The sequence below is a fragment of the Gracilinanus agilis genome, chromosome 6, assembly GCF_016433145.1.
Source record: "Gracilinanus agilis isolate LMUSP501 chromosome 6, AgileGrace, whole genome shotgun sequence".
Lineage (NCBI taxonomy): Eukaryota > Metazoa > Chordata > Mammalia > Didelphimorphia > Didelphidae > Gracilinanus > Gracilinanus agilis.
In genome coordinates, this window is record NC_058135.1 from 27987882 (window position 1) to 28001933 (window position 14052).

General features: G+C 36.0%; 1 protein-coding gene across 1 annotated transcript in view; it reads left to right on the top strand.

Annotated features, from left to right (window-relative positions):
- The window catches only part of HERC3 (HECT and RLD domain containing E3 ubiquitin protein ligase 3), a 124589-nt gene that overhangs the window by 45437 nt on the left and 65100 nt on the right, over nt 1-14052 (top strand). The window contains exons 12-14 of the mRNA XM_044681187.1: nt 1839-1950; nt 7131-7320; nt 9384-9547. Of these exons, the coding sequence (XP_044537122.1) occupies nt 1839-1950; nt 7131-7320; nt 9384-9547 (466 nt within the window). The remainder of the gene's footprint in view (nt 1-1838; nt 1951-7130; nt 7321-9383; nt 9548-14052) is intronic.

Below are 14052 nucleotides of genomic sequence, written 5' to 3' on the forward strand. Positions count from 1 at the left end.
GTATATGTCTATAGGTTTCTTTGTATCTATGGGGGTATCTATTTAGGCTCTAGGTGGCTTAGTGCAGAGAGTGCTGGACCCAGAGTCAGAAAAACTTGGGTTCAAATCCAGCTTTAGACATTTACTAGCAGTGTAACCCTGGGCAAGTTACTTAAACTATTTGCCTCAATTTTCCTCATATGTAAAATGGGGATAATAATAGCACCTACCTCTCAGGGTTGAGGTGAGGATCAAATGAGTAAAAATTTTGAGCACAGTGCTTGGCACATTGTAGGTATTAATAATAAATTAATAATAATCTATTAAATTTATTATATTATATATAAAATTATATTTATAAAATTACATATATAAAATATATACATAAAATTAAACTCATTAAATAAATAAATTAAAAATTATAAACTGAAATAAATAATAAGTAGTAAATAATAAATGTTAGCTATTTCTAGCTATATATCTGTATGAATTAAATTATGTATACCAGTGTGAAGATTTTATAAGTTTGCTAAAGATTATGAAATAATGAAACTATCTGGGAAAAAGCTAACATGAGAAATTAAAAGTTGCCCAGCTTCACTGACTCATACCTATTTAATTTCTTTCTTGCTGTGAGCAGGTCACTGTATCACTTTGAAAGAAGTAAAGCTAGGTTATTATTTTTGTCTTTCTAAATTTTCTGTGAGAGCAAAGTAAGTAATATGATGGTTCATCCCTCCCTGATGCTGGAAATTAATCTTAATGTAAAAAATGTCCAGATTTTACTGTTATAAATCAGGACCTATAAACCATGTTGTAATCATATTGGATCATGGATCATGGAGCACTGAGAGAGAGAGAGAGAGAGAGAGAGAGAGAGAGATCTCAAAAAACATTTATTCAATTATTCAATTGACTCTTACTCCAGTAAAACTCTTCCATGGACCAAGAGTTTTTATTCAGTTCCACTCTTGGCTATCTGACCAGAATTACTGTACACTATGAGATAGTTAGGTGGCACACTGCATGGAGCACCAATCAGAGAGTCAAGGAGATCTAAGTTCAGATGGGGCCTCAGACATTTACTAACTGTGTGATCCTGGGTAAGTCACTTAATTTCCTCAACTGTAAAATGGGAATAAATAGCATTTATGTTGCAGAGTTGTTGTGAGGATCCAATGAGATAATATTTGTAAGGTGTTTAGCAAAATACTTGGCCTGTAGCGGGCATTATATAAATGCTTATCCCCTTCTGCTCTCCTCCTACCTCTTTTATAAGTCAAGGTAATGTTGGGACTATCATTAGGTTAAAAACTGGAGAAAAATAGCACAGAGTTATGTTTTCTAACTGTCGACGAATGCTTAGCAAAAAGGATATGTGGAATTAACAGCCTTTTTTCCTTCTCAAAATCTTCAGTGATCTCCTTCCTTGGTGCTGGCATTATAGTATTTTGTTTTGCACCTCTTACATACTTATCATGCAGTGTTTTATTAATTACAGAGCTCTTGTGATTCCCCCACTCCCTATAAGATAGCAAGATTCATGAGGATCTTGTGGATTTTGTCTTACCTAAGTTTTGTTGTTTCTTCTCTGCCTCTTATGGTGCTAAACATGCACCAGACATTTATTAAATATCTGTTGAACACCTGAAGGAAGGGAAATTTTATGTAGACCCAAGCCTATTATTGCCTTTGGGTTTGGGAAAAGGACTCTATCCATCTGGAGGACCTTTGTCTCTCTGGGGTAAAATGCAATATTGCTACATCCATAACACCATTGTGAGTATTTACTTTTGGTCCTTTTTAACACATTGTTTTCATTCTTAGATGTAAATTTGTATTTTTTTGGTTCATTTTAGAATTGATGAGCATTTTAAAACTAGTCCCAAAATTCCAGGGATTGACTTGAATTCTACTAGAGTGTTGTTTGAGAAGCTGATGAACTCTCAGCACTCAATGCTCCTAGAACAGGTATGTGCTTTACATTTTGCAAGTGTTCTCCTTTTTGAAGCAACAGTATTATGTGCATTAAGAAATTAAGTTTATAAGGAGAAGCAACATGGTATAGTAGGTAGAGAGTTAGCCATGTAATTGAGGAGATGAGTTTTAAGTGCCACCTCTAGCTTTGAGAACCCTAGTAAATCCTTTAACCTCTTTGGCCTCCAAACAGCTTTCTAAGATTATAAGTTGCTAAAATTTCAGATCTGCACTGATAGACAGTGTTTCCTTACTGAGAGTTCTCTTTGTAAATGAAATCATAAATCTAGTCCAAGAAAAGTATATGAAAGAAAAATTCAGTAAAAGGAAAGTGACTATTTTGTACTTAAAATATTTTTTGGAAATTTATAACTAGAAAGTCAATTTCATCTTTTAATTTCACCACTACTCTGTATGTTCCCAAAATCCACCTTTCTGCAAATACTTTGTGAATAGGATTTAGATCAGAGTTAACCATATTCTTAAATATAGCCTAGTATATAGTGTGTGACGAAGGAAAGGTAAAATTGAATACAGTGTCATATACAAATGTGCTTGCATTTAAGATGATTAAAATTAAATGATTGCAGATATAGTTACAGAGTTTTAAGTTTGGTAAGGCACCTTGTACAAAAGCCTCATGGTATCCGTGATCCAGTAATATTCCTTTTATGGCCTCATGTTTATTTGTTTTTATTTTTATTTTCAACATATATTTTTGGAACTGTTAAATATTTTAAGGTTTCTACTTTTAGTAACTATACTAATACAAATAGATAAATATACAAATAAGAATACATAAATACATAAAAATACAAGTACAAAAATATAATTTTGTATTGTTGACTGTGTATATGTACATCTACATTAAATATAGATGTTTTTAAACCTTTTATCAAAAATGTGGGCACATCATTTTTTGCATTAATGATAACAGCTGATATGTATAAAAATTATTCTGCAAAATTTATTTAAACTTATTCATTTAAGTCCCACAATAATAATGCCCTTTTTTGATAGCAATAATATTTTATATTTGCATTACACATTATAGTTTACCAACCACTTCTAGATGACATTATTTCATTTGAATTTCTTAACTTTGTAAAGTAGATAATTAGCCCCTTTTTACAAGAGGAAACTGAAACTTACATGAGATTTAATGATTTTCCCAAGGTCATAAAATGAGTAAATAATGAAGCAAAGATGCAAACCTATATAATTTAACTCTATCTTAGCTCAGCTATTTCTTTTTTAGCCAGCTTCCAGTTCTCTAAGACTTTTAGCTCTCAATTCTTTCTTCTGTTGAATTTGAATACCTTCTTCTCTTATAGTTTGGAACCATATCAGCCTCATCACTCTCCTTGAATTTTTCCCTTTGCTTCTCTCCATTCTTTTGTCCTTTTAATTTAGGGATCTGAACTTTCATTTTCTTTTTATTCTATTTCTCTCTTTTTTCTACCCAGCCTTCTCTTCTTGTTTCTCTTTTCTTTTTTTGTGCACTTTTCTCTTTTTCTTGAGGAAAATAGAAATCAAGAGCATTCTTAGCAAGGAAAAGAGAAATCTGAAAGCAAGGACAGTCCAATGAAGATGTTAAAAGGAAATGATAGTAAGGGGACTTCTTTTACTCAGGATGTTCTAAATGGATGGGCTATTAATGAGTGCTTACGAATCCACTTTAAAAAAAAAAAGCAATTATCCCCATTTTTCATATGGAAAAAAATGAGGGACAAAGAATTAAACCAAATTAGTTAATTCACTGTTCATTAATGTTGTTAACCTATCACTGTTGTATCTAGAATTTGACCTTCCCTTCAGGCCCTACTTCCTGGTATTTAAATTTCAATCCATTTTTTTGGTATGAGATGGTTTTTTCCCCCTTCTTATCTAGTATATGCTGGATTGTATTCTATTCAAATTTATCATAATTCTGATAGGTGTTCTATTTATTCAATTATCATTTGTGTCATATTAGCAGGGAGTGAAAGCTAATAGGGATGAAAGGTGGGCATACTATTCATCATGTCTTCATAAAGGAGGATATTCTCTCTTAGAATTAGAACTAGATGTATCTTAGAATTAACTTTAACTTAGTAAGTCCTGTGCTAGTAGCTCTCATTTCCATCCTTCTTCCTCACCCATAGCTTCCATAATAAAAGCTGTAGACTCTACAAATGTTTTAACTTTGATCTTTATTCCTATCCTCAAACTGTGCCTTAGGGCTTACTAGAACAAGTGTAGTTACTACCCCCAAACAACCCAGAAAACAGTATTTAAAACTATGAATACCTGGCTTCCCAGTAGGGCTAGTTATCTATCAGTGGTCACAGCTGTAACCTCTTTCACATGTTCCTGACTGATCTTAGATTATAAACTATTGAATCCTAGAGTTTAAGTGGATCTTAAAGATAATCCTATTCTCCAAGCACTTTGCTCACAGCTGTACTTGTTAGGCCCTGTGCTGATTGATGGATATAAAGACAAAAATGAATCCTGTGTTATCAGTGAGACAATATGCACATAAGTATTTACAAAATGTCTAGTAGATAAGTGCAAGGTAAGTTGGTGGAGAAAGAGGGTACTGGCTGCTGGACTGATCCTAAGGGGAAATAAATACAACAACATTATTCCAGTTTTGCAGAAGAGGAAATTGAATCTCAAAGGAAGTGAAAAACTTAATCCTAGGTCAAAGAAGGTAGTGGGTAGACAGTAATTTTTCTTTTTAAGACCGTGTCTCCCTACTTCAACTTGACACTAAGCATCAGAGATCCTCATGAGCCTGATCCTTCCTTGAGCAGCATGGTATCTTTGACCTCTTCTGTTTCTGACCTCTGGCAGCTTGACTCTCCTTTGGCAGTCTGGTGACCCTTTAAAGTACCTGGAGGCTAACCATAATCATATCACACTGAGTGTGGACACTTGACTGCTCAGCCCTAAATTTCCACTTTTCCCATAGCAGACATTACAGTCTTTTGCTTCCCCTATTCTGACAATTTATTCTTAAAGAGGAAGAAATCACAGAGATGACATGTTTTTAAAAAGCAAGAGCGGAGGGGCAGCTAGGTAGAACACTGAATAGAGGGCCAGGCCTGGAGTTAGGATGACCTGGATTCAAATATGGCCTCAGATACTCTCCAACTGTGTGACCCTGCACAAGTCATTTAACCCAATTGTCTAGCGGCTAGACTCTAGCCCTTGCTGTTCTACTGTTCTTCTGTTTTAGAGTTAATACTAAGACAGAAAGAAGAATTAGAAAAAAAACATAAAAAACATGAGTGAGAAAGTTTTTTATGTTTATCTTATACCAGTTAACCCCTGGAGAAATCAGAATGATAACTGATTAGAGGGATAGGAAGTAAACAGTTACACTTGTAGTTTCACCTCTATAAACATAGATGTTTTAGAGCATAAGACATTTTGAAATTTGTAAGTGTAGAATTCAAACCCAAGGTTTTACCTAAGTTTTGATCTCTTTTTTTAAAATTGTTTTTATTGATGTCCTTTTTTCCAACATTACTCAGGACCCAATGATTCCTTCTCTCCCATCTTCTTCTAAACCCTCAATCGTGACAAGGCATGTTTAAGTAAAATAAATAAACATCCGGAGTATATGTAACAAAGGATGTCTTATTTCACACCCATATAGTCTGCCAGTTCTCTCCTAAGAGGAGAAGAGTGTTTTTCACCATCAGCCCTCAGAAGTCAGTATTGGTCACTGAATTGATCAGCATTCTGATGTTCAGTGTGGTTTCTTTTGGATATTGCTTAAATTCTTTTCCTGGTTTTGTTTACATCATTCTGCTTTAGTTTCATGCAAATCTTTACCAAGTTGCCCCAAATTCTTTTTATTCATTGTTTCTTATGGCACCATAATATTCCATTTCATTTATATACCAAAATTATTTCAGCCATTCCCAAAATGATGGGCGCCCTCTTTGTTTCAGGTTCTTTGTCACCACAGTGTTACTGTAAGTATTTTTGTATCTATGGACTTTGCTTTATCTTTGACCTCCTCAGGTTATGAGCCTAATAGTGGGGTCAAAGAATATACCCTAGTGACTTTTCTAGTATAATTTCAAATTGTTTTCTGGAAGGGTTGTACCAATCCATAGTTCTGCCATCATTAGTGCCCTCTTCCCACTATTATCATTTTTGTCTTTTGTCATTATTGGCAATTTAATAGGTATGAGTTGAAATCCAAGAGTTTGTTGTTTTTTCCTTCTTTGTTTAATGGTCCAGAATTTTGACAAATCTGTGAGTTTGATCATTCAGCAGCTATGTAGCAGAATCCTCATGACACAGCTAAGCAGAATAATATTTATGTTTTTTTAAAAAAAACACCATGATTTCATTGATACTTGAAATGCACAGTCTACAGAAAGTTGCCTGGGAGCACTGAAACGTTAAATGACTTATGCAGAATCATATATTCAGTTCATGTCAAAAAGTAGGGATGAGGCCTGAATTCATTTATTTTTGTCTTAGTGGATGGTTATCTATTCACTACTTCATTCTGCCTCTCAGTTGTGAAGATAAAAGTTTCTGTATAAAGTTTCTAACTTATTCTCTGAAGTATTTTGATTAGTGTGTAGCAGCTTTTGATGTAATAAAAAACAGGTTCTTTATGTAGAGGCATGGATTTTAATTTCAGTAATTTGTAAAATTTCATTTAAAAATATTCTGAAATAAGGCTGTGGACTTTTGTTTCTTTTGGCAGAGTCATATTCTCCTTTTTTCGAATTTCTACATTTTACTTTATACCTGTCATGTTTTCTTTTCCTTTCATTTTTTTTCTTTGTCAGGATTAATTTTCTCCAAAATGTGTTACTGAGGAGGTAGTCAGGTGTCTCAATGGATAGAGAGCCAGGCCTCTCTAGAGAGGATGGAAGGTCCAGGGTTCAAATCTTGCCCCATGCATTTCCTAGCTGTGTGACCCTGGGCAAGTCACTTAACTCCATTGCCTAGCCCTTACTGTTCTTCTGCCTTGGAACCAATACACAGTATTGAATTTAAGATGAAAGGTAAGGGTTGTTTTTTTAAATATATGTTACTGAACATGGATAAAAGAGGGTGTGTACACACTACAAAGAATTCTTTTGCATAAGAATTAGACCTTTCTTTGTGTGCTTGAATTGATGTTAGTCTCCCTCTACCTTTTTTATTTTTTTTAACAGATCTTAAAAAGCTTTGAAAGTTTCCTGATTCCTCAGTTGTCCAGTTCACCACCAGATGTTGAAGCAATGAGAATCTATCTAATACTTCCTGAATTTCCTCTACTTCAGGATTCTAAATATTATATAACATTAACCCTTCCCCTGGCAATGGCTATTCTACGACTGGATGCAAACCCTAGTAAAGTCTTAGGTAAATCCTACAAAGTACTTAATTGTTGCATTATTTTCTGCTTCTTATTTTATAGAACCATAAGATTTAAAAGAACTTTTAGAGAACACATAGTTCAACACTCTTGTTTTACCAGAAAAGAAATCAAGGTCCAGGGAGACATTGTCATTTGTGTGAGACTACACATGGAGAAAGCATCAGAACTGAGAATCGCTTCTAGGTTCTCTGATTCTGAAAGTAGTAATTTTTCTGGTATCAACCCTTTAATTAGGCTGGAATTCAGAATCTTTTTTTTTTTGGAGTATTTGCTGGTCTTTAAAATCTCACCCTTTTATTCCCTGTTATCTTGCATGATTTATTTTAGCTGACCTTTGAGTCACACTTTATGTAACACATTTACTTATCCACAAGTAGAGTAATTTGAGAATTCATTTAGAAGTTTGTTTCTTGGTGTGGTAATATTTATAAAATTTTATTTTTCATGAGCTGGTAGTAAATCATGCCTCAGAAAGTTGAGTGTTGTCTATGTGACTTTTTTTCCCATTCTAATTTAAGGCAGTGGGAGTAATTTACCCATTTCTATAACATAGAAGCTCCCATGAAAGAAAGGACTGACCAAAATGTAGGCTATGGATACTCTTCCTCAGTGATTTGGAGAATGTCTCTCATAGGAATGGCATTTGATCGATTTTTTAAATTTATTTTAAAGTATTTTTCCAAGGTTAGAAGTTTCATGTTCTCTCCCTCCCCTCTTCCCTTGCTCCTCCTGGACCTGATAAGCCATTTGATTGATTTTTAATAAAATGCAGAAAGGGGGGCAGCTGGGTGACTGAGTAGATTGAGAACCAGGCCTAGAAATGGGAGGTCCTCGGTTCAAATGTGGCCTCAGACACTTACTAGCTGTGTGATCCTGGGCAAGTCACTTAACACCCCCATTGCTTAACCCTTACCACCTCTTCTACCTTAGAACAAAAACATAGTAATGATTCTAAGATGGAAGGTAAGGGTTTAAACATTTTTTTAATAAAAAGCAAAAAGTCTCCCTTTTCATTATTTTTTACATGTTATTTATCACTTAATTACTTTACAGTAGTCATCACTTTATTTTATTAAGTATTAATCACTTTTAAAGTATTAATTATTGCTTTTGTGCTTTAGATGAACTTTGATATTACTGAAGTTCAATTACTGCATGAAAAGAAAACGTTAAAGGTGGAGAGGGCAATGATTGTAACTCCTTTTAAGAAGGAATAATAATAGCAACAATGAAAACATTAGAAATGTTGTATATATTACTTTAGGGAATTAGAAGACTTTGCTGCAGACATAAATCCTACAAACCTAGTTTCTATACTTCCAAGGTGGTTGGAGGATAGAAAGTTGCAGTCAGAAATTCAATCCTGTGCTAACATTTGATAAAGTAGAGTTTTTAAAGCAGAGCCTCCTTTTAGCAAGATGGGTTGTTATTGGCAAGAAGTTTGAGTAGCAACTTTTTGATCTGATTTTTTATCTTGGTAAAATTAGTTTTCTAGCAAAGTAAAACTAGTAAAATTAGTCTTCTAGCAAAGACCCAAAGTACTTTAGAAGTTAAGGTGTTAGAGATTATATTTTAAAATTTTATATAATTTATATTTATATATACACTTATATAAATATATATTTATATTTTATATCAACTATAAAGAAAATGAATTTCCTTCTGTGAGCATCTTCCAAACATCATTTTTTTTGCAGAAAGTGACTGCCTTATGAGAGGATTACTCTTGTTTTTGAGGAATCTAGTAGACATTTCAGATGCATGTATTAATTTTATAAAATTCAAATACTGAGGCTCCAACGAGTGAATACTGGTAGTTTTCTAAATGACCCAGTTTGTGGTTAGTCAGTGCTTTTTGTCAAATTGGGCCAAGTGATCTCTGAAGTCTCTTCTAACTCAAAAATCCTATGATTTTTGTGATTCTCTGAATCTAGTTTTGATTCAGTAACATTTATTTTACTGGGGCAACATCTTCTAAACTCATAGGAGGCATGAATACTTGATATTTACTTAAGAATTACTATTGTTTTTTATTTTTTCCTTAAAGATAACTGGTGGTGTCAGGTGTGCCCAAGATATTTCTTGAAGCTAGTAGACCTTTATAAAAGTGCAGTAGTTTATCTCCTGACTGGAAGAAAAACACTGTTGATTCCTGTTCTGTTTAGCAGTTATATCACAGCAGCACTCAAGCTATTGGAAAAACTGCATAAGGTATGTATGAAGTCGACCTCCCTTGCTGGAGTGTGAGTGAGTAGGGGTTCTGCCATCACAGAAGTTGGACTCTTCACTGAATAATATTAAAGAGTGATGACAGGTACACACCACTGAGTTGCGAATGTAACTGAAAATGGTTTACACTGGATTTTTTTTCACTTGTTTTCATTTGTGTCTGACGTGTCATGACTTTTTTGGTGGGGTGGCAGGATGTTTCTTGGCAAAGATACTGGAATGGTTTGCCATTTCCTTCTCTAACTCATTTTATAGATAAGGAAACTAAGGCAAACAGGGTTAAATGATTTGCCCAGAATCACACAGCTAGTAAGTGTCTGAGGCTACATTTGAACTTGGGAAGATAAGACTTCCTGACTAGCCCAGCACTTATCAATAGCACCACCTAGCTGCCATATCATAGTGGAGAGTACTTATAAAATGGCCAAGATCTAAATATGAAATCAAGGGGATCCTCAATGAAAGTGGATAGAGTATTGGTTTGAGGAGACCTGGATAAAAATCCTATTTTGTATGTTGCTAGCTGTATGACTAGTAACTTGATCTTCCTCATCCTCAATTTCCTTTTCTGTAAATTGGGAATAATAATAGCTATTATATCTACTTAACAGAGTTGTTATGAAGATAAAATGGGATAATAATAACTGATATATGTTATAAAGTTTGTAAAGGTCATATCATCTTATTTGAGCCTCACAATATTCCTATGAAGTATGTACCAAGACACATAAAATATTTTGGAAGCTTATATCACTATTTAAATGTCAGTTACTAATGATTATTATCTTGTTCTCATTTTTTTCAGTGTTGTAGTCTTAGAAAAAAATGTTGTCCTGCCATTCTTTTAGAATTGAGGTTCTTTTTTCAAACCCTTCTCTGAGACAGAAGGGTAAGGGCGAGGCAATGGGAGTTAAGTGACTTGCCCAAAGTCACACAACAAGGAAATATCTAAGGCCAGATCTAAACCTTAGGAAATATTTGAGGCCAGGTTTGAACCTAGGTCCTCCTAGCTCCAGACCTCTATCTACTGATTTCCTATAGACAGTGAACAGATGGAGGGAAAATGACTACATTTTGGAAATGGATAAAAGGACTGGAATTATAAACTCATTTTCTATAAGCCCATTGAAAGGATCTTTGGGACAATTCTAGTATCAGGATGGTGATATATCCTTTTCTTGTTACCACATACTTTCAATTTCTTCTAGATCTTTCCATTTTGGAAACTTTTCATTCCACACCATTTAGAGATTTTGAATATTGGCTTGGCATTACCACTCCTGGGCCAAGGACAGTCCCTAGCCCGTATGAAAAAGGAGGAGGGTTGGGCGTGGGGCTAGCAACCCCACCCTGTAAAAACTACGTCTGCTAAAGAAACTACAACCTAAAGTAGAGGCAGCTGGGCTAGCTCAGTGGATTGAGAGCCTGGCCTATAGACGAAAGGTCCTAGGTTTAAATCCAGGCTCAGACACTTCCCAGCTGGGTGACCCTGAGCGACTGTGTGACCCATTGCCTACTGGTTGTGGCCCTATGCTCCTAGAATGGAGTCCCAGGATAAAAAAAGAATGTTCTATTAAGTTTTTAGTATCAAGGTTATATCTTGGCAATTAAAAGCAAAATTTTTGTCTTTGATAACCTTCTGGTTCTAGTATAATTTGTTCAATTCTCAAACCTATTTCACAGTCTGCACTTGAAATAGGAAGTTTTATTGTCTGTTAGTTTATCAAAGACAGTGAATTTCTGAAGAATAATTCTGGATACAAGATTGTGTGCTGTTGGTATCTGGTATTAGTTATGAAGTTTTTCCAAGATACTATGATTTGTTGCTCAGTGTTTTCTACTTTCTTGTTCAATCTGCATTGTTTGAGTTGAAAAGACCCATTTTTATTTCATTTCTATAATTTCTTTATTCTTAATTGGATTTTAAGCTCTTTGGGAGCAATCACTGTCTTTTGTCTTCATTTGTATACCCAACAATTAGCCCATTGCCTGGCACATACTAGGCACTTATTTGGTTGGCTAGTGTCTGTATTGAAAGAAGACCAAAATAACATCACTGTCTCTGGGTCAGTGTACAGTGTCTGACTGTGGCTGATCAGACCAGTACAAACTTGGGAAGGCTCTACCACAGATCAGGCACAAATAGTAGACCCTATGAATATTTAGGCTGGAGATGAAAAATTTGCACATATTATGTTTCTTTTGAACTACTGCAATCACACTTTGCTCATGGTGCACAGCATGGTCGATGATAATGCTGGATGGACACTGCTGTCCCAGTTTCTCCCAGTTATTCAGAGACTCTTAGAGTGTCTTTGTTTCACTTCTTCTGACCTCTATGTGAATGCTTTCCTTGTATGAGTTCTTTGTGTTTTAACCAAATGTATGTTTGACAATTGACAGCATGGCAGCCCACTGCAGTTGCACTTTCTGCAGTAGAGTTTGAATACTTGACAGTTCAGCTTGAGAAGGGACCTCAGTGTCCTGTACCCAATCTTGCCAAAGGATCTTCAGAATCTTTGGAATATAACACACACACACACACACACACACACACAGGTTTTAGAGGAAGGCAATAATGAGGTCAGCACAATTGCTTTGTTGACCTTCTCTTGGGTAGGGTCTCCCATACTTCCCCAAAACTGAGCTAGTTCTGGCAATGCATATATCAATCTCATCATCTATGTGTACATCTATAGAAAATGTACTGCCAAGTTAAGTGAATTTGTCCACTTGCTGAAAATTTCTCCATTTACTCTAACCACTAGTTTCACAAATGGATGGTGTGGTGCCAGCTGGTAGAGAATCTGTTTTTTTGCTTATTGTCAAACCAAAATTAGCACAAGCACAAGCATAAGCACAAACAAAATTACCAACAATCTCTGTTGCATCTCAGTCTCAGAGACTGCATTGAGTGCACAATCATTTGCAAATTAAAGTCATACACCAACTCTTCCCTCCACTTTAGTCTTCATGTGTAGCCTTTTCAAAGTTAAATGATTTGCCATCAGTGTGGTAGCTGACCTTGATGCCATTTTCATCATTGAAGGCATCTGAAAACATTTCTGAGAACATCTTGCTAAATAGCATGGGAGCAAGCATATAGCCTGCTTTGATCCATTGGTGACTGGGAAAGCTTGAGAGCATCATCATTATACAGAACTCATGCAAGCATGCCATCATGGAGTTGGCATACTATATACCATGGTGATCTCAGGTAATCAAATTGTTCCTTGATCTTCCACAAAACCTCATGACTGACAGTATCAAAGACCTTGGTCAGATCAACAAACATTGTGTACAGACCTCTGTACCATTCCTGGGATTTCTCCAGGAGTTGTCAGGTAGCAAACATTCCTTAACCATTTCTGAAGTCATATTGGCTCTTGGGTCGATGACCATCTTCCAGGTCAGCCTTTTAAGGATGACCCTTGCAAGGAGCTTGTCAGGAATGACTAAGAGAGAGACTCTTTCCTTAATCCCTTCTGATCATCACAGGACAACCTATTTTTTCTTTCTTTATAGAGGTGGACAGTGGAGGCATCCTTGATTTCCTGAGGGATAACCTCCTCTTGTCATATAACCCAGAAAATTTTAGTTAGCTTTTATATGAACAGTAGATACCCTGTCTTGAAACTCTCGCTGTAATGGAATCAGCAAGTGTTTGGCCAAATGTGAGGAACCTAACGGCATTCAAAACTTCTTCAGTTGAAGTTTGCCTGGAGAGGGCTTGACTTCAATCTAAGGTATATGGTCAATGGCTTTATCACTGACTGATGATGGTCAATTGAGAGAACTTGGAAATGTTCCGCTCTCCAGGATCATGCCCTGGATCACTGTGGCTCTCCTGGATCATGTCCTGGATCAGTTCAGCTCTCCAGGATCATGTTCTGGATCACACTGATCAGTGTTGTGTCAGGGGGAAGTGAAGGGAGGAAGGGAGGAAGGCAGGATGGATGGGAGAAAGAAGAGAGGAAGGTAGGGGTTCCCAGCCCTGGCAGGGGGAAATTGACTAGAGCCCTTCAGGGGTTCAAATAAATGATCAGAGAACAACTTTAGGGTTTTGAATAGCTGGGTTTTATTTAGATTAGGAAAGGGAAGGTCTAGGGAAAACTAGGAGGTAAATAGAAGGGGGAAAAGGTGCCAAGAGAGAGATCTGCAGGGTTCAGCCTCCAGGCTCCAGAGAGATAGCAAGACCTCAGGGTAGAAAGAGCTCCAGGGTAGAGAAAGCAGAGTTTCCAGAGTAGAGAGAGCAGAGCTTCCAGGGTCCAGAGGGAGAAGGCGCCAAATTTTCTCTTTTATACTTTCTTTGACAACTCCCACAAAGGAAGGGGGAAGTGTCAGGGGAAGTTGTAGCAGAGAGAGTCCTAGGAGTTGTAGTCTCCCAGGGCTTATGATAATTCCAAAAGACACAGTTGTTAAAAGAATGAGAGAGGGGGGGGGCAAGAGAGATGACACTCACTCTCACTCACAGACCTTTGTGTGAG